Source organism: Conger conger, chromosome 16 (assembly GCF_963514075.1).
Source record: "Conger conger chromosome 16, fConCon1.1, whole genome shotgun sequence".
NCBI classification, from domain to species: domain Eukaryota; kingdom Metazoa; phylum Chordata; class Actinopteri; order Anguilliformes; family Congridae; genus Conger; species Conger conger.
The window spans coordinates 11546088-11572883 of record NC_083775.1 but is presented as its reverse complement, the minus strand read 5'-3'; the positions used below and the strand labels follow the sequence as shown (position 1 = coordinate 11572883).

At 44.4% G+C, this 26796-nt stretch overlaps 1 protein-coding gene across 1 annotated transcript in view; it reads right to left on the bottom strand.

Moving 5' to 3' along the window:
* Positions 1-7824: 7824 nt before the first annotated feature.
* The window catches only part of LOC133115330 (voltage-dependent T-type calcium channel subunit alpha-1H-like), a 56422-nt gene continuing 37450 nt past the window's right edge, over positions 7825-26796 (bottom strand). Inside the window, 11 exon segments of the mRNA XM_061225183.1 lie at positions 7825-8104; positions 12846-12970; positions 14898-14976; positions 15252-15322; positions 16206-16339; positions 18824-18933; positions 19747-19898; positions 22551-22764; positions 23077-23166; positions 24892-25020; positions 26514-26650. Coding sequence (XP_061081167.1) covers positions 7883-8104; positions 12846-12970; positions 14898-14976; positions 15252-15322; positions 16206-16339; positions 18824-18933; positions 19747-19898; positions 22551-22764; positions 23077-23166; positions 24892-25020; positions 26514-26650 — 1463 coding nt within the window. The 3' untranslated portion in view covers positions 7825-7882.

Genomic DNA, 26796 nt, shown 5'->3' with positions numbered 1-26796 from the left:
TAAGATTTAATCCACTCTAAGGCTGTGCCATAGATCCCTGTAGATGCCAGGGAGGCTAAGAGGATGGAGTGGTTGACCGTGTCGAACACCTCAGAGAGGTCAAGAAGGATCAGGACAGAGGAGAGGGAGGCTGTTTGTGCAGCCTGAAGGGACTCATTGACGGAGAGGAGTGTGGTCTCCGTCGAGTGGCCAGGTCTGAAGCCAGACTGGTGGGGGTCCAGCAGGCTATTCTGTGAGAAGGAAGAGTTGGTTGGAGGCATCTTGTTCAATGGATTTGGATACCGGACGGTAGTTTTGAATGCGGGAGGGGTCTAGCAGTCTAACTCTCTCTCTGTCAGTATCCTCATCTGACATCATGTGTATTATTAACTGCAAGGCACACACATACACAAACACACATCATCATCATCGTCCTCGTGTTTTTCTTATTAGGCTTATTAGGCCTACCAAAACACTTTGTACGCTGCTCATAAGAATCTCACATGCACGTGTAGTTTGGAAGGTCTTAACGCACGGTTGACTGGATGGAAACGTCAGTAGGCTACCATATATTTTTTCACTTTGGGCTATGCAATATTGTTTTGGTCTGGGTCAAATATCAAAACAAGCTGGAACAAATATTTCCTTCAGATAAGGCGGAACATTGGGTTTGAGCTATCACGTTAGGACGGTTGTCCTTGCTTTATTTTCCAGAAGTTGGCAGGCTTATTTAAATGGACGCAATTCACAATTCCCATACCCTGCCCATTTACCTTTGAAACAGTGTTCCCTTGTAAAACCAGTCACAGTATTAAGATGGACTGAGAGGGATGAAAACCAATTTCGTTACTTTCGTGTTGACGGCTCCCCGGCTCTCCGCTTGTAGCCTATTTGAAGAGTTTAAAACTAGCGCTATGATTGGTCGAAGTCTTCTTTTCCCAACAGGTTGCTGCCCAATGCGGTTACACCCATAGACGAGTTGCCTAGTGCGCGAATGCACAGACAGTTTAACTCAAATGGCTTTTCGCGTATTTTCAAGTGACAAATCGTAGCAGCGTAGTTTGGTGTCTAAATGCGTATCTGCTACGCAAAATGCGTAAAGGTTGGCAGGTCTGCTGTGGTAGCTGTCATTGTTCCCTCTGTGCTCACGTTCCTTATCTTGCTCCGTTTTATTGACAGGCTCTTGGGGCTTTGGCCGGGTATCAGGAGGGAGAGTAACTGGCTTGAGCAAACAAACTGCCCCATTGCCCTTTCAGAGCGGTGATTAGGGGGTGGGGGGATGGGTGGGGCGACTTGGCAAAAACATGCACCCTGTAAACCCAGCGCTTGTCCGCTTCACTCTGAAAGTGGCCATTTATTCGTGTCAATCTGAAACCCACTAAGATTCATTTCTGTGGGGCTCAAATGCTGGAGACGGTTTAGAGTAGGCCATCCTCTCATCTTTCCGTCGCTTTGTCCATTGGAGGGACTGTAGTGTGTACGTGATCACCAGCCAATTAGAAAAGAAAAGGTGGGGGCGGTCTTCTGCGTTTCCAACATGGTCAAACGGAGTGCTATAGCAACAGCCCGAAGGTTGTGTTTGTTAGGAGTCTTCCTTTGTTAACTTCCTGATTCTTTACCTTCTGATGTCAAATAAGAAAAAAGCACCACACCTCCACTACACATTCTAGATTGATATGAAAGCATAGTGACAAATAAGTCAGCGATTTTTATACATTTCATCTCAGGAAATATTCACTCAACATTGACTTTCAGGTATTTCCTGTAGCTGTCGACTGAGGTCCTAACACCCTCGCGTATTTGGTGATGTGAAACCCTTATGGAATTGCACACGCAAGGGGCAGGTCTGCATCTCCCAATTAAGATATATTCATAAACCTGTCTTAAAAAAATACCTGTCATACCAACAATTATTAATTCTGTTTAATCTCATAATGTTTTATTTAACTTGTACTGTTAGCAGACTCTTACCCAGAGTGACTTATACCTCAGACTGTTTTCGTAGAGAATCCATTCATACATTAAGCGTATTGACCGAAGTGATTCAGATGAAGTCACTTTACTAACGGGTACAGTGATTCAGTGAGCCTCCAGGGCATTGCATCTGAGCCACAAGCCCAGCCCTGCAAACACAAAATGGTCTCACAATGTTACTGGAATGTTCTGTCTAGAGTTGTACACTCATAGATAAATAAGTGGTGCAGGGCCTATTATGGGGAATGTACATGCATTTATCACATTTCAATAAGAAATTATCTGAAAAAAAGGACATTATACATAGAACACCTACAAAGATTTACATAATTTAATGAAAATGTGTCTCCCCTTTCATACAGAAATGATCAAAGAAAAAGCAGAGAGATTTACACAGAAATATGAATGTATACAGGATTCAACTGCATAATGATGAAAAATGAAAATTGCATTTACAGTTCTGGGGATTTTCAAAAAGGAAAAATTATTTTTGTACGCTACTGCATCTCCTCATCTTCTTCTTCTTCTTCTTCTTCCTCTACCTCTCCCCCCTCTTCCTCATCATCATCATCATCATCAAAGTATAGTTCTTCAGCATCGCGGCTCACGATATCCAGATTGTCATAGTCTGGATTCTCATCCACTTCGCAGCGATACAAAATTGGAAGAGGGTAACGTAAGAATAACGTCGCAATAACATTACAGTAGCATCCCGGCGCACACACAAACTGTTCTCGCAATGTCTGCATTCACTCTGCAATGGCTGAAAGGGGCAGCGGTGTAGTAAACGGTGACTGGACTGGTGACACAATTGTAACCAGGTCGCAGTTTCAATACCAACGTAAGTCACTGCCATTGTAGCCTTGAGCCAGCCAAGACAAACTGTCCTCGCAACGTTACTGGAAGGTTCTGTCAACGTTATAACATTGGCACTACATGGGAGAGCATACATTGTGAGAAAGTTTTTGTGTCGCTGTAAAAAGTAAAAACCTACTTTAGTTAACTTGTAGGCACTTTTACTGTCCGCTCGAAATATTTATTTTCAGCGAGGTTTACTCCTATTGTCATTTAACTTGAATGCAATGTAAGTAGCTTCCTAACTCGGTAGCCAACTGTCAATGCGTGTTCATCGTTGTACCGTTAGTAACGTTAGCTGACTAACGTAACTAGCTAGTTAATTAATCCGAGATATTTGGCAGTAATTGCTTAATTACTATACCCATTGTCTACACAGCAGGCTTTCACAATCCAAAACGTATAAATTACGTATGCAGTCGTTCAGTTCAAATAATGCAGCACCAAACAATACGGCAAGCTTGCAAGCATGTCACTAATAGAAATCTAGAAACTTGAAAACGTTATCCATAGCTGTCTGTTATTTCAATACGTAAAACATAAAAGATGTGTTGTTAACGTAAAATTGTCTTCAAATGATACAAGTAATTTCTACCTGTGATGCATGTTTCTTCTTCTTCTTCCACAGTCACGCGTTGGTCTTCTTGGTTCTATTGGTCCCCGGTGATGGTGTAGAGTAGTTCCCCATCACGATAGTTACAGGTTGCAGCGGCAAAACAATTTATCTGAATTCGTATAGCGGTTTTAGTACTTTTTTTGAAAGACTAACTAGAATTCGTCTGGTTTAACACGTATTCCTTATTCTTACATAACGTTAATAAATATGAAACATTCTCTCCCTTTAATAAACACTCGGTTGCGATCTTGAAATTGGCCACTAGGTGTCACTCGTCATGCATTCTTACAGAAAAGAACATGGCAGCCTGGCGCTCATGGTTGTGCTTTGTGTTCTGAGCTGTGAATAAAAGTCTCTCACCACCACCATGCTACTACTTATACTACTAACTACCTCACCACCACTGCTACTACTAATATTACTACTACAGAGATTCAGCCATTCATCAGCTCCAGAAAGATCAAAGATCATCTACAATTACCTGTAAGTATTGTTACAGTCAGAAAGACGTTTGACCAAAGCTAAGCTATCATCAAGAAGCCCCCGTAAAGCACCATTGTTGAAAAAAGGGCATGTGCAGAATCGGTTAAAATTTGACAAGGAACACATCGACTGGCCCAAAGAGAAATGGCGTAACATTCTGTGGACTGATGAAGAATTGTTCTTTTCAGGTCTAGTGGTTGTCGACAGTACGTCAGACGACCCCCGGGTACTGAATTCAAGCCACAGTACACTGTGAAAACAGTGAAGCATGGTGGCACTAAAATCATGGTATGGGGATGTTTTTCATACTACAGTGTTGGGTTCATATACCAGGGATTATGGTCAGTTTGAACACATCAAAAATGTTTCAACAAGACAAGGACACCAAACACACGAGTAAGCGAGCAACTTCTTGGTTCCAGACAAAAAGGATTGAGGTAATGGAGTGGCCAGCTCAACCCCTCGACCTCAACCCCATTGAAAACTTGTGGGGTGACATTAAAAATTCAGTTTCTGAAGCAAAACCCAAAAATGCACAGGAGCTTTGGAATGTAGTTTGTTCATCCTGGGCTGAAATACCTGTTTTTAGGTGCCAGAAGTTGGTTGACTCAATGCAACGCAGATGCACAGCAGTTATCAAAAACAATGGTTATGCAACTAAATATTAATTCAGTAATTTAAAGTTAAATCTTGAAAAATTCAGTTCATACAGTTTGAAGAGAGTTTGAAGAGAAATTTCAACACTGCCATTTTTTTCAACAGACTAATATTCCTTTGCTTCCTATAAAAGAATAACGCAGATTTGTTCAAATTTGCTAATGTTTTGATTTTGATTGAATATGTAATGTTTCCACTACATTTGAAATATGGAACTAAAAGCGATTAAAAATGAGCAATTTATTCTCTTTTTAATGCACTGCTATTTATTTGAACAACTATATATGTGAAATTAACCCACAAGTGATGGCATCCCTTATTAATCCAAACAAACATCCAAACAATCTTAAGTGTTTCTTACACTGATATCCATTAATTTCAGCTCTCTCTGTGTTTCTACCAGGCAAAAAAATAATGGCTGTGTGAGAGGTCGATTCCTCAGGAAAAGAGTCAAAGTTCAGGGCTGGTGGATAAAAAGTTTTTTTTATTGCAATAATATTCTGGTCCAGAAGAGTAATACACAAGTAAAAAGCCAAAAGCTAGAGCACTAAACATCTCTTGGTCATTCCAGTCTTTATACCTTTTTTCAAAACTTGTCATCAGTCACAAGATGCTGGCTCAATGCCAGCAGACCCCCGCCCCCACCCCCAACTCCCACCTGAGTTTTACTGATAACTTGCTAAGTATCTTGCATGGTGTATTTATTCTCAATAAGCATTTAACTCTCATTAATGTTTGCTGATACATATCATAATTCATGAGTACAATAAACCATAATATAACATAAATTTAGTAGTAGGACAATATTGTTCTTTGATATACATATGTTTCACATGTGACATAGGTTCCAGTACACATGGTTCTCTTCCAAGAACAACCTTATAAACTTGGGCTTATCAAGGCACGAAGGTAGATAGGTCACATGCAAACTGGATAAGTTACATTACATTAATAGCATTTTGGCATTTAGCTGACGCTGTTATCCGGACGCTCTTGCCCAACGGGCAGTAGGCAAAGGCGGGGATCCGGGCGTGCTGATCCTCGGCGTCGCAGACTGGTTCTGGGGACGTGGAACGTCACCTCTCTGGTGGGGAAGGAACCGGAGCTAGTGCGGGAGGCGGAGCGGTACCAACTAGATATAGTTGGGCTCACCTCCAGGCACAGCACTGGTTCTGGAACCAAACTCCTGGAGAGGGGCTGGACTCTGTTCTTTTCTGGAGTTGCTCAGGGTGAGAGGCGCCGGGCGGGTGTGGGGATACTCACAAGCCACCGGCTGAGTGCCACTGTGTTGGAGTTCCACCCGGGGAACGAGAGGGTCGCCTCTCTGCGGCTACGTGTCACTGGGGGGAAAGCTCTGACTGACGTTTGTGCTTATGCACCAAACGGCAGTTCAGAGTATCCGGCCTCCTTGGAGTCACTGGGCGGCATCCTGGAAAGGGTGCCACCCGGAGACTCCATAGTTCTGCTGGGCGACTTCAATGCTCACGTCGCCAATGACGGAGAAACCTGGAAGGGGGTGATTGGGAGGAATGGCCTGCCTGATCTTAACCCAAGCGGTTTTTTGTTATTGGACTAAACACCATGTTCGAGCATAGGGTAGCTCATAAGTGTACTTGGTACCAGAGCACCTTAGGCACCTTAGGCACCTCTGGTCGTATCATCAGACCTGCAGCCGTATGTCTTGGACACTCGGGTGAAGAGAGGAGCAGAGCTGTCAACTGATCACCACCTGGTGGTGAGTTGGATAAAGTGGCTGGGGAGGCTGCCGGACAGACCCGGTAAACCCAAACGTGTAGTGAGGATGAACTGGGAACGTCTGGCGGAGGCCCCTGTCTGCGACGTCTTCAACTCCCACCTCCGGAGGAACTTCTCACGCATCCCGGGGGAGGCTGGGGACATGGAGTCCGAGTGGGCCATGTTCAAAGCCTCCATTGCAGAGGGGGCAAGCAGGAGCTGTGGCCAGAAGGTCATCGGTGCCTGTCGGGGCACCAACCCAAGAGGGAGGGAGGCCGTCAAACTGAAGGAGGAGGCCTTTCTGGGATGGCTGGCCCAGGGGTCCCCTGAATCAGCAGACAGGTACCGGGTGGCCAGAAGGGCTGCGGCAGTCGCTGAAGCAAAAACCTGGGTATGGGAGGAGTTCGGGGAGGCTATGGAGAAAGACTTTCGGTTGGCCTCGAGGAAGTTCTGGCAAACCATCCGACGACTCAGGGCTTGTCTCAGGGCTTGTCTCAGGCTGTTTTCAGCAGGGGAGGAAACTGCAGACCCGGACTGGGGATCTTGTTGGGCGGAGGGTGTGCTCCAATTATCGGGGTATCACACTCCTCAGCCTCCCCGGGAAAGCTTACTCTAGGGTACTGGAAAGGAGGCTCCGACCGACGGTCGAACCTCGGATTCAGGAGGAGCAATGTGGCTTCCGTCCTGGTCGTGGAACAGTGGACCAGCTCTTTACCTTGGCGGGGTTGCTGGCGGGGTCATGGGAGTTTGCCCATCCAGTCCACCTGTGCTTTGTGGACGTGGAGAAGGCTTTCAACCGTGTCCCCCGGGGAACCCTGTGGGGGGTACTGCGGGAGTATGGGGTACCGGGGCCGTTGTTACGAGCCATCCGGTCCCTGTATGACCAAAGTGAGAGCTGTGTCCGCATCCTCGGCACAAAGTCAAGCAGGTTTCCAGTAGGGGTTGGACTTGGTCAAGGTTGCCCCTTGTCACCGGTCCTGTTTGTGATATTCATGCACAGGATCTCAAGGCGCAGCCGAGGCGAGGAGAGTGTCCGGTTTGGTGACCTCAGAATTGCGTCTCTGCTTTTTGCGGATGACGTGGTTCTGCTGGATCATCGGACCGTGACCTTCACCTGTGCTGTCCTCAGGCGCCTGTGCTGACCAGTCACGGAAGCTGCAATAGGGGCGGAGTAAAACCACACCGTTCCAGTTTTTCCATCCGCTTGCTTCAGCCCCAAGGCACAGCTGCAAGTGTGTTCTCCCGCCCAGAACCACAAGTGGAAGGGCTTTCTCGCATCTGGAAGGCGAAGGGCTAGTGCTTGTGACAGTTCCTCTTTTAATCCGATTGAACCTTACATTTCCGGTCCAGAAATCCTGCCAGTGCTTGATGAAACAATTTTGGGCTATTGTGAAACCCTTGTGGGAGGCGTGTCCATGTCCATTGACACCCCCTGCAGTAAAAGCACATTTATCCTGTGATGTGGGGGGAGGCCATAAATAAAAATATGTATGGCCTCCCCCCCTTCATTCAAAATAGTAGCAGGATTAGCCAGTAGAGGGTGCAGTTTCTCTGTGACAGCACTTAGTCCTGTATAATCAATCGTCAACCCACAACTCCCGTCAGGTTTTCTGACAGGCCAGACTGGTGAGTTTGTTGGGGATTGGGCTGGTCTCCTTTGTAATAGGATATAGTCTTCTTGTAATTCTCCTCCACCATGGCCACCACCATGTTGAACAGCAGGAACTGGGCGATCAGCACGAAGGTGATGAAGTAGACCGGGGAGATGAAGCGTAGGTAGGGCAGGCCGCAGTCCCCCAGCATGTCCTGTGTCACAACACAGCACTTGTGACTAAAACAATGCATGTCACAAAACAGCGTATGTTTAACCTGGAGAATATGACATTATATTAATGTAATGTAATCTAATATGACTAAAACAATGCATATCACAACACAGCGCATGTTTAACCTGGAGAATATGACTAAAACAACGCTGTCACAACATAGCGCATGTCTAACCTGCAGAATATGACTAAAACAATGCATGTCAGAATATAAAGACAATTAACCTTTTATTCACTTATATGAGTGTTTTTATAAATCTCTCCAAAGTGTTCAAAAAGGAATTACTCAACCTAATGTTTTCTAACAAACCTGCATCACATTTGAAATTGACCTTTATTTCAAAATTATGTTAAACAGCCCCGTTAGCCTGAACAAATACAGGTTTATCGACATATTTATGTCCAAATCCTGTAATTACGTCTGTATATTAATCCTGCTGTGTGAACGCAGTGATATTCCTAAACTGTCCGGCCCCAGACTATGGCACATTATACCTTGTTAGAAAGGGTAGGAAACCCTACACAAGAAGTGAGGCATGTTTTACATTAGTCCACTACTGAAATAGCCTAGCAATGCATTTAAGCAACAATAACAAGTACAGTTGGTATAGTCCCAGCAAAAACATAGTTTTCTTGAAAATGGCTGAATGGATTACGAAATTAACTTTTCTGACTGTTAGTCAGAAAACAGTCGTAGCTTCATTACCAGGTCATTTGGTTCTATAAATATGTCTGTATCGAATAATTTACAAAACATGTTCGAAGAAACAAATTTGTATTTCTACCAAACTGGAAATATGTTGGCTGGACGTGGAATAAGAGTGAACTAAAAAAAAGCCAATGTCTTTTTTCATGCTTTTTTAAATTTTTTATTCATGTTTATTCTGAATTGTATATTTTTGTTTTTATAGTGGAACATGATTTTTTGACATCGAGAAATAGTATCAAGGATTGTTAGAATATGCCTTTTATTGTCTGAGTCTGTGACCAGGTGTACACTGTTAGTGTGGCATGGGGTAGACTGCTGTTTTATTGGCCTGCATTGCAAATATGAGACTGCTGTTCTCACTAACGGAGTCTTTTGGGAGATCTGGCATCGCCATTTCACGGTTTTATTACGTCACCTGAACTCACTTTAGTGTGCATTATTGTTCTGCAGTGGGTTGGTTGCATTTTCTGTATTCAGCGTCTGTGTTATTTAAGCAGTTGTGTAGCGCACCAGTGGCAGCTGTGTGCGGCAGCCTCGGCTACTTGCCTCGGCGTACGAAGTCGCAGGTGTACAAAGTCGAGGGTGTCTATCTACGGGTGTCCATCGAGGCTGTCCGAGAGCCTGATGTTTGATTTTGTTTTTGCTGCCTGCCCTCATTCCACTGTGTAGTATTCCCCTTGTCCTCCCTAGTTCCCTCCATGTGTTTCCTTCCCATCCCTGTCCTCTGTCCTCTCCCCAGGTCCCAGTCAGGTAGGAGGTTTGCCTCCTGCCAACATGGGCAGAATATCTCTAACCTCATCTTTCCTCCCAGATCCCCTGGTATTGATCTCTGTGTGGCTGGTGGCCTCTGGAACGGCCAGTCCGCCGTCCAGAAAGCGGACTTCATATCTGCCTATGCCTCCCACCTCAATCTTGACTTTCTTGCTTTAACTGAAACGTGGCTCTCACCAGAGAACACGGCCACCCCGGCTGCCCTTTCCTCTGCCTTCTCTTTTTCCCACACACCCAGATCCTCTGGCAGAGGAGGTGCCACAGGTCTCCTAATCTCATCCTCATGGAGATCTAGTGTCTTCTCCTCATCCCTCTCCTTCTCCTCTTTTGAATTTCATGCGGTTTCTGTTACTCTGCCGTGCAAACTGTTTATTATTGTTGTTTATCGCCCCCCGGGTCCTCTGGGGAACTTTTTGGATGAGATGGACATCCTCCTCAGCTCCTCACCTGTCAATGACACCCCCCTGATCCTCCTGGGTGACTTCAACCTCAACTCAGAGTCCACCCAGTCTACCTTTCTCTCCCTCCTCTCTTCTTTTGACCTTACCCTCACTCTTTCCCCTCCCACCCACAAAGCAGGCAACCTTCTTGACCTCATCTTCACAAGGAGCTGCACAACAACCAACCTCTCTGTAACACCACTCCATATATCTGACCACTCCATCTCTTTCTCTCGTCCACTCTCCTCTAACACCCATCCATCTCTCCCACCATCCACTGTCACCTGTCGACGGAACCTACGCCACCTGTCTTCCTCCACCCTCTCATCTACAATCCTCTCCTCCCTACCATCTGCGGAGTCTTTCTCTCGACTGTCTCCCGATGATGCGGCTACAACTCTCATGTCCTCCCTCTCATCTTCCTTTGATTCTCTGTGTCCCCTCACCACCAAACTAGCTCGGGCCTCCCCCCCCAGTCCTTGGCTTTCTGATGCTCTACGAGCTGTCCGAACCGAACTGCGGGCGGCGGAGAGAAAATGGAAAAGGTCCTGTCTCCCCAGTGATATGGCTTCCTTCCATGCCGTTCTTATCATCTTTCCATTCCTCTGTCTCTCTAGCTAAATCTTCCTTCTTTCACTCGAAAATTAACGCGGCCGCCTCTAATCCCCGCAAACTGTTTTCAACTTTCTCCTCTCTTCTGGCCCCCCCCCCTCATCACTCACACCTGATGACTTTGTCGCCTTCTTTGAAAAGAAGGTCGATGCTATTCGCAATTCCTACTCTTGACCCCTCTGCCCTGAACAACTACCGGCCTGTCTCTCTTCTTCCCTTTCTCGCTAAAACTCTGGAACGGGCGGTCTGCTCCCAACTGTCCACTTATCTTCTCCAGAACAATCTCCATGACCCCAACCAGTCTGGCTTCAAGAGTGGCCACTCCACTGAAACCGCCCTGCTCGCAGTCACTGAGGCACTCCACTCTGCTAAAGCAAAATCCCTCTCCTCTGTCCTCATCTTCCTCGACCTGTCAGCTGCCTTCGATACAGTCAACCATGAGATTCTGCTCTCATCGCTGTCTGGGATGGGTGTCACAGGTTCTGCACTCGCTTGGTTTTCCTCCTACCTCTCTGGTCGCTCCTACCAGGTGACTTGGAGGGGCGCAGTCTCCGACCCTCACCCCCTACGAACTGGAGTCCCACAGGGCTCGGTTCTTGGGCCTCTCCTCTTCTCGCTATACACCATGTCTCTTGGTTCTGTTATCTCTTCCCACGGCTTTTCTTATCATTCCTATGCTGATGACACCTAACTCTTCATTTCCTTCCCCCCCGACACCCAAATCACCACACGGATCTCTGCCTGCTTGGCTGATATCTCTGCGTGGATGACTTCCCATCACCTGAAGCTCAACCTTGCCAAAACTGAGCTTCGCTACATCCCTGCTAAGTCCTCTCCGTCAATCGACCTCTCATTGACTGTTGAGGACTTTGTAGTTTCCTCCTCCCGTACGGCAAAGAATCTTGGGGTGACTCTTGATAACTGCCTCACCCTGGCTCCACAAGTATCCTCCAATGCCAGAACCTGCAGGTTCTTTCTGTATAATATACGCCGTATCCGTCATCTCCTGACTGAGAAAGCCACCCAGCTCCTAGTCCAGGCGCTCGTCATTTCCCGCCTGGATTACTGCAACTCCCTCCTAGCCGGTCTCCCAGCATGTGCCATCAAGCCCCTCCAGCTGGTCCAGAATGCTGCAGCCCGCCTGATCACCAGTCAGCCCAGGTCGGCTCATGTCACTCCGCTTCTCATTGGCCTCCACTGGCTTCCTATTGCCGCACGCATCCGTTTCAAGGCCCTAGTGTTGGCATTTCAGGCTGCTAAGGGGACTGCCCCACCTTACATACAATCCCTGATCACTCCCTACTCCCCAGCTAGACCACTCCGGTCTGCCAGCTCTGGTCGCCTTACGGTTCCCTCTCCAGGTGCACCTGGCGGTCGAGCTGCACTTTCACACCTGTTTTCCGTTCTGGTTCCTCAGTGGTGGAATGACTTGCCTACCACTGTCAGAACAGCAGAATCCCTCCCCCTATTTCGACGCAGACTCAAAACCCACCTTTTCAAACTCTACCTTAGTCCTCCCTCCTGATTTCCCCTGCCCCTCCTTTCTGATATCCCTATCCTTGTCTAACCCCCCCCCCCAAAAAAAAAAAAAAAAAAAGCACTTCTGATGACAACTATGTTTAGAACAGCATTTCCGGTGTATTTTGCTAGTTTCTGGATGTGATGCTCTGACTTATGGTAGAACCTATGCACTTGTAAGTCGCTTTGGATTAAAAGCGTCTACCAAATGACTAAAATGTACATGTAAAATGTCACAGTTTTTTGGATAAAATGGAAATAAACGCAACAATAATTTGAGACATTGATGACTCAAGCACAAGGGGGCAGAGTGGATGGGGCTAACCTGGATAACGTAACTAAAGTGTTGCATGTCACAACACATTGCATGTTTAATATGAAGAATATCACTCAGAATGCATTGCATGTTTAACCTGGAGGACATAACTAAAATAGTACATGTGTCAGAATACATGACATGTTCAACCTGGTGAATATCCCTAAAACACTGCAGCTGTCAACGCATTGCCTGTTTAACCTGGATAATGTAACGCAAAAACATTAAAAATTAGAGCCAAAGAGGCAAGTTTATTTCTAACATGCTGATGTGATCCGTCGCGATAGTGATTTCTTGTGACGGTGTGATACACTGTGACAGCCCTGACAGGTTCAGGGTCTGGTGACGCGGGTACCTTCATGATGGCGCTCCAGTTGTCCCCTGTAAATACCCTGAAAAGGGTGAGCAAGGCCATCCCAAAGTTCTCAAATGTGGCGTCACTGCCCAGACTCTCAAATTCTTCATTGCACTTCATTGTAGCTGGAAGCAGAGCAACCAAAAATTACACAGAGGCAGCCTTACTATAGAATACATATCTATGTGTGCATACAAACGTGCAGTACCAGTCAAAAGTTTTATTTCCACTGTTTGTAATTAAACAATTCATATGTCGTCAACTTGCAGATTCTCAGCTTTTATTAAAGCACGTTTTTATACAATTTGGTTTCACCATGTCGTAATTACAGCACTTTTTATACGTAGCCCCCCGTCAATGTTTGAGACAAATGAACATACTGTCAAATAAAATAGTCATTTTGTTGCATATCCATTGCAAACCATGACTTCATGTTGTCTGTGACCTATCAATATCACCAGAGTCTGGATATATTACTTTCAGGTTGTCCTGCTATCGATACTATAACTCTTTGTATTTGAATGGATCTCTATGGGAATTGGGGGGTGGGACTAGATTCAGCTGTAAACTATGCTGATACAGTATTGAACACATTTGTTGGCTGAATGGCTTTAAGTCATCAAGGGTCCGAGGTATCAGACCAGCCTCAAACAACCGTGCTGCTACTAGATATGCAGTAGATACTTAAAGGATTGTTTATCCTGAATAATTATTCCATTGAGTTCAATAGGAAAATCTGTCAGGAACAATATCCCTTGTAGTATCTACAGCACATCTGGCAGCAGCACAATGGTTTGAGGCTCATCTGATACCCTTTAGCCAACAAATGTATTGTGTATATACAGTCCTGGCAAAAATTATGCACTGCAATTACAGTATGAACAGATTTTTATGAATGCAATATTTTCCAACCATTCATTTTTATGGGATAATAAATATACACTCAGTAAGCATTTTATTAGGTATTTATTAGATTTTTATTTTTTTAAAACTTATTGGCCTTCTGCTGCTGTAGCCTGTCCACTTTGACGTGTTGTGTGTTCAGAGATGCTCTTCTGCAAACCACTGTTGTAATGTTATTTGCGGTACCATCAACTTCCTGTCAGCTTTGACCAGCTTTGACCACTCCTCTGACCTCTCTCATTAACAACACGTTTCTGCCCACAAAACTGCTGCTCCCTGGATGTTTTATGGTTTTTCGCACCATTCTCTGCAAACTCGAGAGACTTTTGTGTGACAATCCCAGTAGATCAGCAATTAGAGAAATACTGAAACCAGCCTGGCTGGCACCAACAATCATGCCACAGTCATGCCACACCGAGATCACATTTTTCCTCCATTGTATATTTATATTTACATGGCATTAATGTCATTGTGTGCTGTATGGCAGCAGTAGTACTCTCTGCTTTCCCCAAGGTGCACAGATTAGCCTTTATTTCCCAGTTACTGTATCTGGCGCTGAGACTGATCTGAACTGCCACTGCCCCCAGGACAGCTTCATCCTGATGTCATCCCTGATAATGGCAGCTCTTCATAGAAAGGTCACAACGGCAGAGAAACGTTTTACTGCAGATGCCTCCGGGAAGCAGGTGCCTTTGCTCTAACTCGTCCTTTTAACCTGGTTCAACAGTCCATGCAGAAGATCCATCAGATTAGAGGAGTCTCAGGTGCGCTTGTGTAGGGAGAACACAGTGTAAGGTGTGTACCTGTGACTGCATGGCTATGCACTGCACAGACCAAAAAATAACCAAATCTCATTAAGTATTTTAGTCTCATATTGAGACAACAAATCTTATTTTGGTGACTTTATTGGTAAATAAGAAAAACATACCCAATGAGGTAAGAAAATTTGACTCATTTCATGATTTCCCTATGGGGTATAAAAAATATGCTTGTCAACAGTAACTTAAAACAAGCTAATATTTACTTATTACAAGACTAAAATGCTTGTGAAGATGGCCATCTTTGCAGTGTTTAATCTTCCCGTTGTGCTCAGTGCACAGAAATGAATACGGTGATGTGAAGTGTGAAAATGCAACTGGCTGCACTGACCCAGTTTCCCAAAGAGCTCCACACCCAGTGCAGCATATAGAGAGAACAGCAACATGAAGAGCAGACCCAAATTCCACATCTGAGAGAGAGAGAGAGAGAGAGAGAGAGAGAGAGTGAGGGAGGGAGGGAGAGAAAGAGCAAGAGGGCAGGTGGAGAGAGGGGGGAGAGAAGATGGAGAAATGGGGGAGGTAAACATCCTCTGCAAAGTGAAAAATTGCCTGCACGCACACACATACACAAGCATGCATGCACACAAACATGCACACACATGGACACACACACACACACAAACAGACATACACGTACACAGACACACACACAAACAGACACACATACACAGACACAGCATGTTACCTGTGGCAAGGCTTGCATCACTGTGTCCAGCAGAGACTGCATCCCTGTAGCTTTTTTCAAAAGCTTCAGCACTAAGGACAAAACAAGGTCAGTGAGCATCCAACGCTAACACTACAACCATACACAATGCTAAACATAGCAGCCATGTGTAATGCTAACACTGCAACCGTACACAATGCTAAACATAGCAGCCATGTGTAATGCCAACGCTGCAACCGTACACAATGCTAAACATAGCAGCCATGTGTAAAGCTAACACTGCAACCGTACACAATGCTAAACATAGCAGCCATTTATAATGCTAAAACTGCAATCGTACACATTGCTAGACACTGCAGCCATTTGTAATGCTAGCACTGTAGACATGTGTAATGCTAACACTGAAGCTGTGTGTAACACTAACACTGAAGCTGTGTATAACTGTAACACTAACACGAACACTGAAGCTGTGTGTAACAGTAACACTAACACTGCAACTGTACACATCGCTAGACACTGCAGCCATGTGTAATGCTAACACTGCAACTGTACACAATGCTAAACATAGCAGCCGTGTGTAATGCTAACACTGCAACCGTACACAATGCTAAACATAGCAGCCGTGTGTAATGCTAACACTGAAGCTGTGTGTAACTGTAACAGTAACACTAACACTGAAGTTGTGTGTAACTGTAACACTAACACTGAAGCTGTGTGTAACAGTAACACTAACACTGAAGCTGTGTGTAACAGTAACACTAACACTGAAGCTGTGTGTAACACTAACACTGAAGCTGTAACTGTAACAGTAACACTAACACTGAAGTTGTGTGTAACTGTAACACTAACACTGAAGCTGTGTGTAACAGTAACACTAACACTGAAGCTGTGTGTAACAGTAACACTAACACTGAAGCTGTGTGTAACACTAACACTGAAGCTGTGTGGACTGGCAGTAAGGTGATGCCCGTTCACCTCTAGCGATGCGCAGGACCCTCATGATGCGGATGATGGGGGGTTTAATGGGTAAGGCCGCACTGTTTTTGATCTCCTCCAGAGTGATCCCCATGATGGAAAGCCCCACAATGGCCAGATCCAGCTGGTTCCACCTTGGGTGGGGAACAGACATGGCAATCAATCAATGGATATTCCAATAATCCACCATTCCAGACTACTCCTCACTTAGTTTTATATTGAAAATGGATGCATGTCTCTTTGAAATTAGTCAGGAATCTTCTGGAGTTTTTCTACAGAGTAGAATCTCACATTAAATCCAAGATTTCTGTCCAAATCTTCCTTGTATAGGCTGGGCTGTTAAACAACTGATGCTATTTGAGAACAGACTGTAAGATAATGGACTCCGCTGGGATACCGTTACCTGGACCAATCACAGCTCAGGACACTGTACTTCAGCCTCTGGAATGTGGGGAATTTATTTTATTTAAATCTCTTATTTTGAGATAACACAAGAAGATAGTGGATCCTGATAATTACATATTGGTGACAATTAAGAAACAGTGAATTGACCATTTATCAGAAGGTAAAGGCATGTATGTGTGGGCCAGAGCAGTTAACTATGCATCATATGAACACCAGGCAATGCATACATGAATTTCACAATTTTTTAATAATGTAAACATTTAAAGCTTCAAAATGTCAATATTATTTCAAACATAACTAATATTCACCCAGATGCAGAAAGGGTGTTCATGACGAGGCATTGAATTCATGCATGTATACAGGTACAAGCCTTAATTAACAGCACAAAAATATTTATTTAGGTTTAAATTCATACATTTGATGCTCAATTTCAGTGCCCCCAACAGCAATGAACATATCACATACGGTTAAAGTAAAAAGAATATATTATTTATACCAGGGCAAAACAAAACTGTATGTACACAAGGTCATTAGGTTTTGAAAGAAAATCCCATCAGAATTACACGTGGTAAAAATATGCATGGACTCCATCCAAAACCATACAAAAAGCTCCATGTATATATTTTTTTGACTCAATAAAGGGCTTATGAGTCAAAATCAGCAGGTACCATTGGGCACACGGGTTTCTTGTTGTGTCAGTTTGTTGTCCAAGCTTTCTCCTCTTTTTCAATACCAATAGCAAGGATAGGATCAGGTGGTTGGCCTTTGTTCCTTTTCCATTCTGAAGGGTTGTATGTGTCATTACTCCCAGATGGAGCCTCAAGTTGATTAGCTAATTGTCACTAACATGTGATTATCAGCTCTTTCTCTGCTCATTTACAGTAAAAGACGGTATAAATGGTGCCGTGGGAAAACGCTTGTTATAATGCTGAGCACTAAAGCATCTTTTTATACTGTGTGAAATAAATACAGACTTAGAAAAACACTTTGCCAAAAAAAGAGTGCCATTTAAAAAGCGTTCCTGTTGTTGTTAAATGAGAACCTAAGGAAGTATACTCCAGGCCCATTAGATCTAAACTGGAACTGTGATCCGTGGAACAGCAATCACTTCCGCTTCGGGAATAAGCAAATCCTAATGAAGGCCGGTGATGTGTTACAGTACATAATGATAACAAAGCTTTCACTACAGGGTCATAATAAGGGCCAGGCTAATGTGACCACTGGGGAGCCCTAACAAACTACTGCATATGCCATGCAGCCATCTTCAAACTTCCTGTAATGACAGCAGCGCCTCCCTCAGGCCAGGAGAGGAAGTAATGTTTATTTCTGCACATTGAGAGCGACAGGGCGCCATTGGGCTCTGGGGATGTCGGCACATTTCCTTGCGTTTTGTTGACCCTGCATGAGTTGAAAGAAAGAGCAAGTGCAAGCGGGATGGAGAAAGATCAGGTGATCACGAGGGGGCGGGGATGAGAGCGTTTTAGTCGTGGGTAAAACTGCTGAACCAAAATGGTTCAATACTGACCAGGACATATTTCAGTCCTACAAACAATACAGCTGACAAAACCCCCATTGGTTTCAATGACAGGTTTCAGTCATCAACAGAGCAATATCAATTCAATCAATTCATTTCCATGAGGAATGGAATAACATACACTCAGCGAGCACTTCATTAGGAACTGAGACTTGTTTTTTAGACTACTGCTGTAGCCTGTCCACTTAGAGTTATGATGCGTTGTGTGTTCAGAGATGCTCTTCTGCATACCACTGCTGTAATTTGTGGTTATTTGCGTTACTGTCAACTTCCTGTCAGCTTTGACCAGTCTGGCCATTCTCCTCTGATGTCTCATTAACAAGGTGTTTCTGTCTGCAGAACTGCTGCTCACAGTTTTTTTTTTTTTTGCACCATTCTTTGCAAATCCCGGGAGATCAGCAGGCTCTGAGGTACTCAAATCACCATGTCTGGCACCAACAATCATGCCATGGTTGAAATCACTGATCACATTTTTTCCCCATTCTGATGGTTGATGTTTTGAACATTAACTGAAGCTCCTTACCCGTATCTACATGATGGTATGCATTGCACTGCTGTTACACAATTGGCTAATGAGTGTATAAAAATGTTCCTAATAAAGTGCTCAGTGAGTGAACACGCAGCACTACCGAACCACCCTCAGGCACAACTCTCTGCATGTGACTTTAAGTCGACTTACCTGTCTTTCAAGAATCTGGTGAAGCCAAAAGCAATCAGCTTGAGCAGAGCTTCAAGGATGAAGGTGACGGTGAAGCCATAGTTGCAGTATTTCAGAGCCTCTTCAAGGTACTGCAGAGAGAAAAATCAACCATGTGGTCACTTTCCAGCGAGTCCCGATATACACTACTACGTGCGCAATATGCCTTATACCGTAGATTGAGTATCAAGATAGTAGTATTCAACTGCTCAAATGTGTGTGTGTGTTTGTACTGTATGTGAGTTTGTATGTACTGTATGTGTGTGTGTGTGTGTGTGTGTGCATGGAGAGCTTGTGTCATCTCTGAAATGCTACTAATTCTAGTTCTGCTGACAAATGACAAGTGTCATTTCATTTATAGCTGCTGATAGTCCCATTTCACAGAAGATAGAGCAGGAATTAAATGACAGTGCTGTTATGAGACACTTGCTCATGTGGGAATAAACAGAATTTTTTTTAAATTACCTAGACAGATACGATTACAGTCAGCAGGAAAGAGTGACGGGCAAATCAAATAAACCAAGTATAACAACAATTATAAACAGCACAAATCAATTCCACCACACTACAGAAAATACAGATAGAGCTACACAGACTGCAGGAGAAACTGTGGACTCTTGGGCAATTGAGTCCAGTAGGAAAAAAAGTTCATTTAACACAGAGCATGTAGTGACCTAGGAATTATAAGGTTCCATCAAATATCAGGGTCCAACGTCATTTTTGTGTGAAATTTCACATATATATTTAGCACCCAATAAACAACATATTTATGACACCAACGCATTTTCGCCAAAAATGTCAGTTAGAAGCTTATAATTCAAAAGTCTGGATGTTGCTGTGCAGAAAGGCAGAAGCTCCAGATGCCTCAGCAGACACGCGTCGCACGCCCTGTGAGGAGGACTCACCGGGGGCTGGTTGTAGTGCTCCATGGACATGGTGACCACGTTGATGGCGATGATGAAGGTGATGAAGAGGTCCAGGTAGTGGTTGGTGCACAGTGTGTGGATGTAGAGACGGACGGGGGAGTAGTCGGCATAGTACGGCCGCTGCTGGGCTTCTGCCGGACATAAACGCATCACAAAATGGCGTGAAGAGAGGGAGGGAGGGAGGGGGAGAGATAGAGAAAGAAAGGGGAAGGAGAGAGGGAGAGAGAAATAGGTAGAGCAGAAGAGGAGCGGGAGAGATTTAAAGAGAGAGAGAGAGAGAGAGAGCGAGCCTCCACTATCAATCAGTCCAATGGCAGGCATTAGACCATGTGGCCACCAGAACGTTTGTGAGCACAATGTTTTATCTTGTAAGATTATGATGTAAAATACATTAAGGGAGATAATTACTGTACTGCTATTGAACATTGATTGGCATAACTTTTGAATGCAGCGAGATCAAATAGACATCTGTTCTTTTGAAAGAATGACAAGTTCTTGTTAGCCTATCGCAGTTGGTGTGTGTACAGGTGAATGAGAGTCCATTTACAAATCAGGTCTTCATAGTTACTTTAACATTATGATACATGGACATCTAAGCAAAGCTAGACTATGCATTATTTACTGGAAATTAATTCTGATACATTTCCATAATTTCCATATTTCCTGCTGAGTGATCGTAGGGTGCCTTATTCCAAATTGCAGTGTGAGAACATAAATATTGAATATCCATACTAAGGGTGAGATTAAATTAATCTGGTCAACATAGGAGCACAATTTAAGCACCATGTTAACAACCATCTATCTATATCTGCTGATGAGCATGTGGACCACACTAAAATGAGCAATGGAAAGTTATTATTGGTCGCAAATTCAAATTTCTCTGAACAACTTTTTTCTCAGTTCTCTGAACTGCCAAATTAGTAAGAGACAAGAGACGTATTTAGCTGCTCAAATGTACGGAAGAATCACACTATGGTTAGATTGATCTTGGGACTTAATTTCATGCATGGTTTTCATGCTTGTGATCCGTTAGTACATGCAAACTGAGAATATGAATAACCAGTCATTGCAGAGTAATTGTTGGTACACAGACACAGTAATCTAATGTATTTGCTTGATCACTGAGATAGGAGATACTTCTTAATCATTTTTCCCTGCGCCGAAGCACACTCAACAATGATACTGGTTAATTTCAGTGCAATTACTAGTTTGCCGTTTTTCATTTTGCAATGATCACACACTCAGCTCAGCACAACCTAATAGGTTACCATCTGTGATAGAAAACTTGGTAAAAGGACAATCTATTTATAATGCTACAACATGGACTTAAACACCTATTACATGTATGGGAGCATGGACAATTAACATACTGAATAAGTGTGAGAACAAAGTGGCCAATTATAAGGATAGCACATGCTGTCTATGACACTGATACAAAAAGGGCTAACATTGGTGAATATTACCATATTTAGCCAGAACTAGGAAAATATTTTATCTTTCCACCTTGTCAATTAAGTGTAGACATACCATTAATACATTAAGAGTATCCATTGACTTTCAATGCAGTGATAACAAAGTGCTCGGTGAGTGTATATTTAGCTTTCTCAGATTTCCCACATACACTGAGGTCCGTAAGTACCTCACAACTAGTCCAAAATTCTGCTGCTAGACTTCTGTCTAATTCTAGTCGCAGATGCCACCATATTAGAAGACCAAAAGTAATTGGACAGTTGGCTTCTCGGCTGTTTCTGATTAGACAGGTTTATTCAATCGCTGCCTTAGTGCAGATATAAGAAAGCTTTCAATATTGAATCTTGATTCTAGGATTTTCACTGTTTCATTTCAAATCCAATGTAGAGAGCCAAAAGAACAGAAAATGTACCACTGTCAAAATACTTACAGACCTCACTGTATATCTAAACATGCATTTATTACACTTTGTAAGTAACATTTTCCCATATTTCATTACAGATTCCCCATTCCCCGTTTGTAATTGGTTTCAAAATACAGAATTATTGGGTCAAACAAAGCAAAGGTTGTAGAATTCTACATAGACATGCCTTTTGTTCACAGATTTTCTTCCAATAGAACTATTTGAAATGCAGCTATGCCATATGAATACCGCCGATGGCACCGAATATAGATGACACCAGGATCTGAGAAAATAATTTAGTATATAAAAAATAAGAATAAAAATAAAGTCTAATTTTAATCTCTTCCTGAAATGCCATCCCTCTTTCTAATATAACTGCTGCACTGCAGAAAAAAAGAAACCAAGAGGGACACAAATGTTATCAAGTAACACAATTCCAGGACAATATGGGGAAACGGTCACTTTTGTAATATCACACAGAACACTCAAACTGTGCTACTGATCATCACACCTGACTCCCAGGTAAAGGGAGGACGGCAGAGCAGCAGTTCTCAGCCCTGTGAAGGAGCTAGGGTGATACTTTTTCATGTGGGGTTTTTAGGGGATGCATGCGGGACATGCGCTGGAACTCGGTCACTCTCTGGTGTGGGGGTCCCTGTTCCCTTCACTTTCTCCCTCCCTCTCTCTCTCTCTCTCTCCCACCCCCTCTATCTTGCTCCTCCTCTCTCACTCCCTCTCTCTGCCTGTCTGTCCCTCTCCCTCCCTCCCTCCCTCCCTCTCCCCCTCCCTCCCTACATCTCACTCACTGGTTCAGGCTGTGGCAGCAGTCTCTCGCTCTCGCTCTCTCTCTCTCTCTCTCTCTCGTTCAGGCTGTGGCAGCAGGCAGGACACAGAAAGACAGACTACCGACCGGGCGCGGGCTCTCCCTTACTCCTGCGCCTTTTCTCCAGCCTTTTCAGCCTCTTCTCCTCCCGCAGCCGCGCCTCCTCCTCCTCCTGGTGCTGCTGGCACTTGTGGAAGTTCTCCACCACCAAGCCCACAAACATGTTGAGCACAAAGAAGCTGACGATGAGCAGGAAGGAGATGAAGTAGAGTAGCATCCAGGGGTTATAGTTCCGCCTTGGCTGGGAGGGGAGAGGGAGGAAGAGATGAGGGGGGGTGGGAGGGAGGGAGAGAGGGAAAGGAAAGAAGAGACAAAATAGAAAAAGGGATGATTAAAGCAGTCAATACAGACACAGCACAGAAACAGTACTGATACAGCAGCACAGCCATGTGAGCGTGTCTTCATGAAAGAAGCTTGTATACAGGTGTGACACTGTTAACGCTAGTTAAATCAGTGAAATTTGGCCAACTCAGTTCCTGGATGTTGCGAGCTGTTGATGAAAGCCGGCAGATTCAGTTCCATCGCTCTGCCTGTCACCATGACAACACCACACCTGCACGTCCACTGCTACGGCGTCCAGCCCGTCGTACATGACGTCCACCCATGCATCCAACGTTGAGAGGACGAACAGTGTCACGAGGGCCTGAGAAAGAGCCACAGAATGAGTGTTAGAACCAAAAGCCAAATCCCCCACACACACACAAGCCCCACACACAAACCCCGGGCACACACACACTGCACACAAACACCACACACACCCCACACACAAGCCCCATGAACACAAAAACCACACAGACCTCACATAAACACCACACACCGACTGCACACACAAGCCCCACACACACCTCACACAAACACCACACACACCACGCACATAAACCCTACACAATACTAAAGTTGTAATTTCATATTTAAAGTATCTTTTAGTCTGGATATACACTTACCGGGCACTTTATTAAGTGCTCGGTATTATACTATACTATATTGTACTAATACTGGGTAGGTCCTCCCTTTGCTCTCAAAACTCTTGTGGATTCCACAAGATGCTGAAAACATTCCTTTGAGATTCTGTTCAATGTTGACATGATTACATCCCGCAGTTTCTGCAGATTTGTCAGCTACACATTCATGCTGTGAACTCCCGTTCTACCACATCCCAAAGTTGTTCTACTGGATTCAGATCTGGTGACTGGGAAGGCCACTGAAGAACACTGATGCAATGATTGATTGGTATTAATGGCAGAAAAGTGTGCCAAGAAAACATTCCCTACACCATTGCACTTCATTTTAGACCCTACCGTTCATCAGACCAGGCTACGTCTTCAACAGTCCAGTTTTGGTGAACCTGTGCCCACTGCAGCCTCAGCCTTATGTTCTTGGCTGACAGAAGTGGAACCCGACATGGTGTCCTGCTGTTGTAGCCCATCCGTCTCAAGCTTTGATGCGCTGCGCATTCTAAGATGCTTTTCTGCTCACCACAATTGTACAGAGTGGTCATCTGAGTTACCATAGCCTTTCTGTCAGTACGAACCAGTTCACCGTTGACCTCTCTCATCAAGGAGTTGCCATCCGCTGAACTTCCACTCACTGGATGTTTTTTGTACCAAACTCTAGAGACTGTTGTCCGTGAAAAACCCAGGAGATCAGCAGTTACGGAAATACTCAAACAGCCCGTCTCGCACCAACAATAATGCCATGGTCCAAATCACTGAGATAACATTTTTTCCCCATTCTGATGGTTGACATGAACATTAGCTGAAGCTCCTGACCCGTATCATGATTTTATACTTTGCACTACTGCCACACAATTGGCTGATTAGATAATCACATGATAAAATAGGTGTACCGGTGTTCCTAATAAAGTGCTCAGTCAGTGTATATTCAATACAATTCAATTCAACTAAATGCAATCCTGGGCACATACAGTTTTTGATTTGACATTTCATTTTCAGATTTTTGCCTCCCAGCAAGTTCATTCTCATCACCTACGTCCGTGCATTTCTCTTCGACCTTTTAGGTCAGGTAGTACTTCAGCAACAGTCAATATCATGATTGATAAATCAATAAAATGTTTGGCAGATCTGCTTTATTCAGCAAAATTAATTAATAATGACTTGTTTTTGACACATGAAGCACATATGCTTTCTCCTACTCTCCCGTATTGCCTGATGTGTTTCAGAAGACAACTCGTCTTTAACCGGAATAAAATTATTATTTTTTTATCGATTGTGTCTTTTTTAGAGCAGGTCAGATCATCCCAATGCAGTGTCAATACAGTTCTAAATCAATTTGCGTTTGCCTCAGTCAGACGCATTGTTCACACAGACTGCCACATTATGTGATTATGATAAATAGTAATCCATCTCACCTGTCCAAGGTTGTCAAAGTTGTACTTCCGTCTGCTCCAGCGATTGTTAGTTGATAGCTCGCAGTCGGACCTGTTGGTGACATTCCTCGTGTCTGGTCCCTCACAGTGATAAAACTTCCCCTTGAACAGCTACATTCCACACAACAATTAGGTCTCAAGAGTCAATCTACCAGACACAATTTAAAAAAACAATAACTTTGTTTATAATCTCAATTATCTTTCATTAAAGACGGGCACAAAATATACCACAGCAGTCAATAACGGTTTTAAAAAGGTGTTCCGAACACAACACTGCTGCAGTATAAATCAACAGGGTGGGTCTCCCTGTTCCAGGTTTTAATTCAGTCTCCCATGATTCCTGATGAATCTCTAAGTTTTCCCCTTAGGTAAGTCCACTGAGGGCAGGGCAGCTTCCAGTGCCATCTAATGAGAGCATAATCTCAAATGTGAGCGTAATCTCTGATGTGAGTAGAATTTTTAATGCGATCAGAATCTCTAATGTGAGCGGAATCGCTAATGTGAGCAGAATCACTAATGCGAGCAGAATCTCTCAGGTGAGCAAAATCAGTATTGTGAGCAAAATCAGTAATGTGAGCAGAATCTCTCATTTGAGCGTAATCTCTAATGTGAGCGTAATCTCTAATGTGAGCGTAATCTCTAATGAGAGCAGAATCACTAATGTGAGCGGAATCTCTATTGTGAGCAGAATCTCTAATGTGAGCAGAATCTCTAATGTGAGCAGAATCTCTAATGTGAGCAGAATCTCTAATGTGAGCAGAATCTCGAATGCGCGGAGCCCTCACTATGCTCTGTGACCGGATTCTGTTCTCTCTGCTCTCCTGCTGTAATGATGAATGTGTGGCAGGCAGTGTAAACACGGCCTCCCGCCTCCTGAACCCTGCCTCATCTGAACCCTGAACCCCCGCGAGTCCAGCAGCTGCTAACGAGGCATGTTCACCGCGGGGAACGAGGAGGGAGGGGATCAGGAAGCCTTTTTCCAACAGGGCGGAGTCGGCTATGCCCGTATGATGATTCAGAGCTGTTTGTGCCAAAGGAGGGAACAAATGATGACATTGAGAAGCATCAGACTGTAAGCACAGCTGAATCTTTTTAGGAAAAATAGGGGGAAAGCAAATCCCACTGCTGTGGTGATGCAGCTGACCTATATTACACACAAATGTGTCTAAATTCAGAGGCATTCAGACATGAGATGCCATCATCCCCCCCTCTGCTTGCCAATTAATCTAGATCGACAGCACAGTCTGCAGTGGTCCCTGCATGCAGGATCTTCCGATCTCTGGCTCTCATCTTTTTGCTTTTTATATTGTTTGTTTCTCATTATGAATTATTTTTATTTGTTTTTTATTCACGCCAGTCTAGGGGTGGGGGTGGGGGGCAGAGGGAAAGCAATGAAGGGATCATGGGTGTGTCCTCTAGGATGCAGGGGGGTTGTGACCTATAGGAGGTGAGGGGTATGACTATGGGAGGTGAGTGGTATGACCTATGGAAGGTGAGGGGTATGACTATGGTAGGTGAGGGGTATGACTATGGGAAGTGTGGGGTATGACCTATGGAAGGTGAGGGGTATGACCTATGGGAGGTTAGTGTTCGCAGATTCTCACCTGCACCCCCAGGATGCCGAAGATGATGAAGAACGCACAGCAGATGAGCACAATGTTGCTGATCGGTCGCAGCGATGTGATCAGTGTCTCCACCACAAGCTTCAGGCCAGGAGCTCGACTGATCACCCTGAGGTCACACACACACATACACACAAAAACACAACACACGCACGCACACACGCACACTCACATGCACGCGAGCGCACATGCACACGCACACGTACACATACACACACATACACACTCACACACACACACGCACACACGCTCACACACGCACACA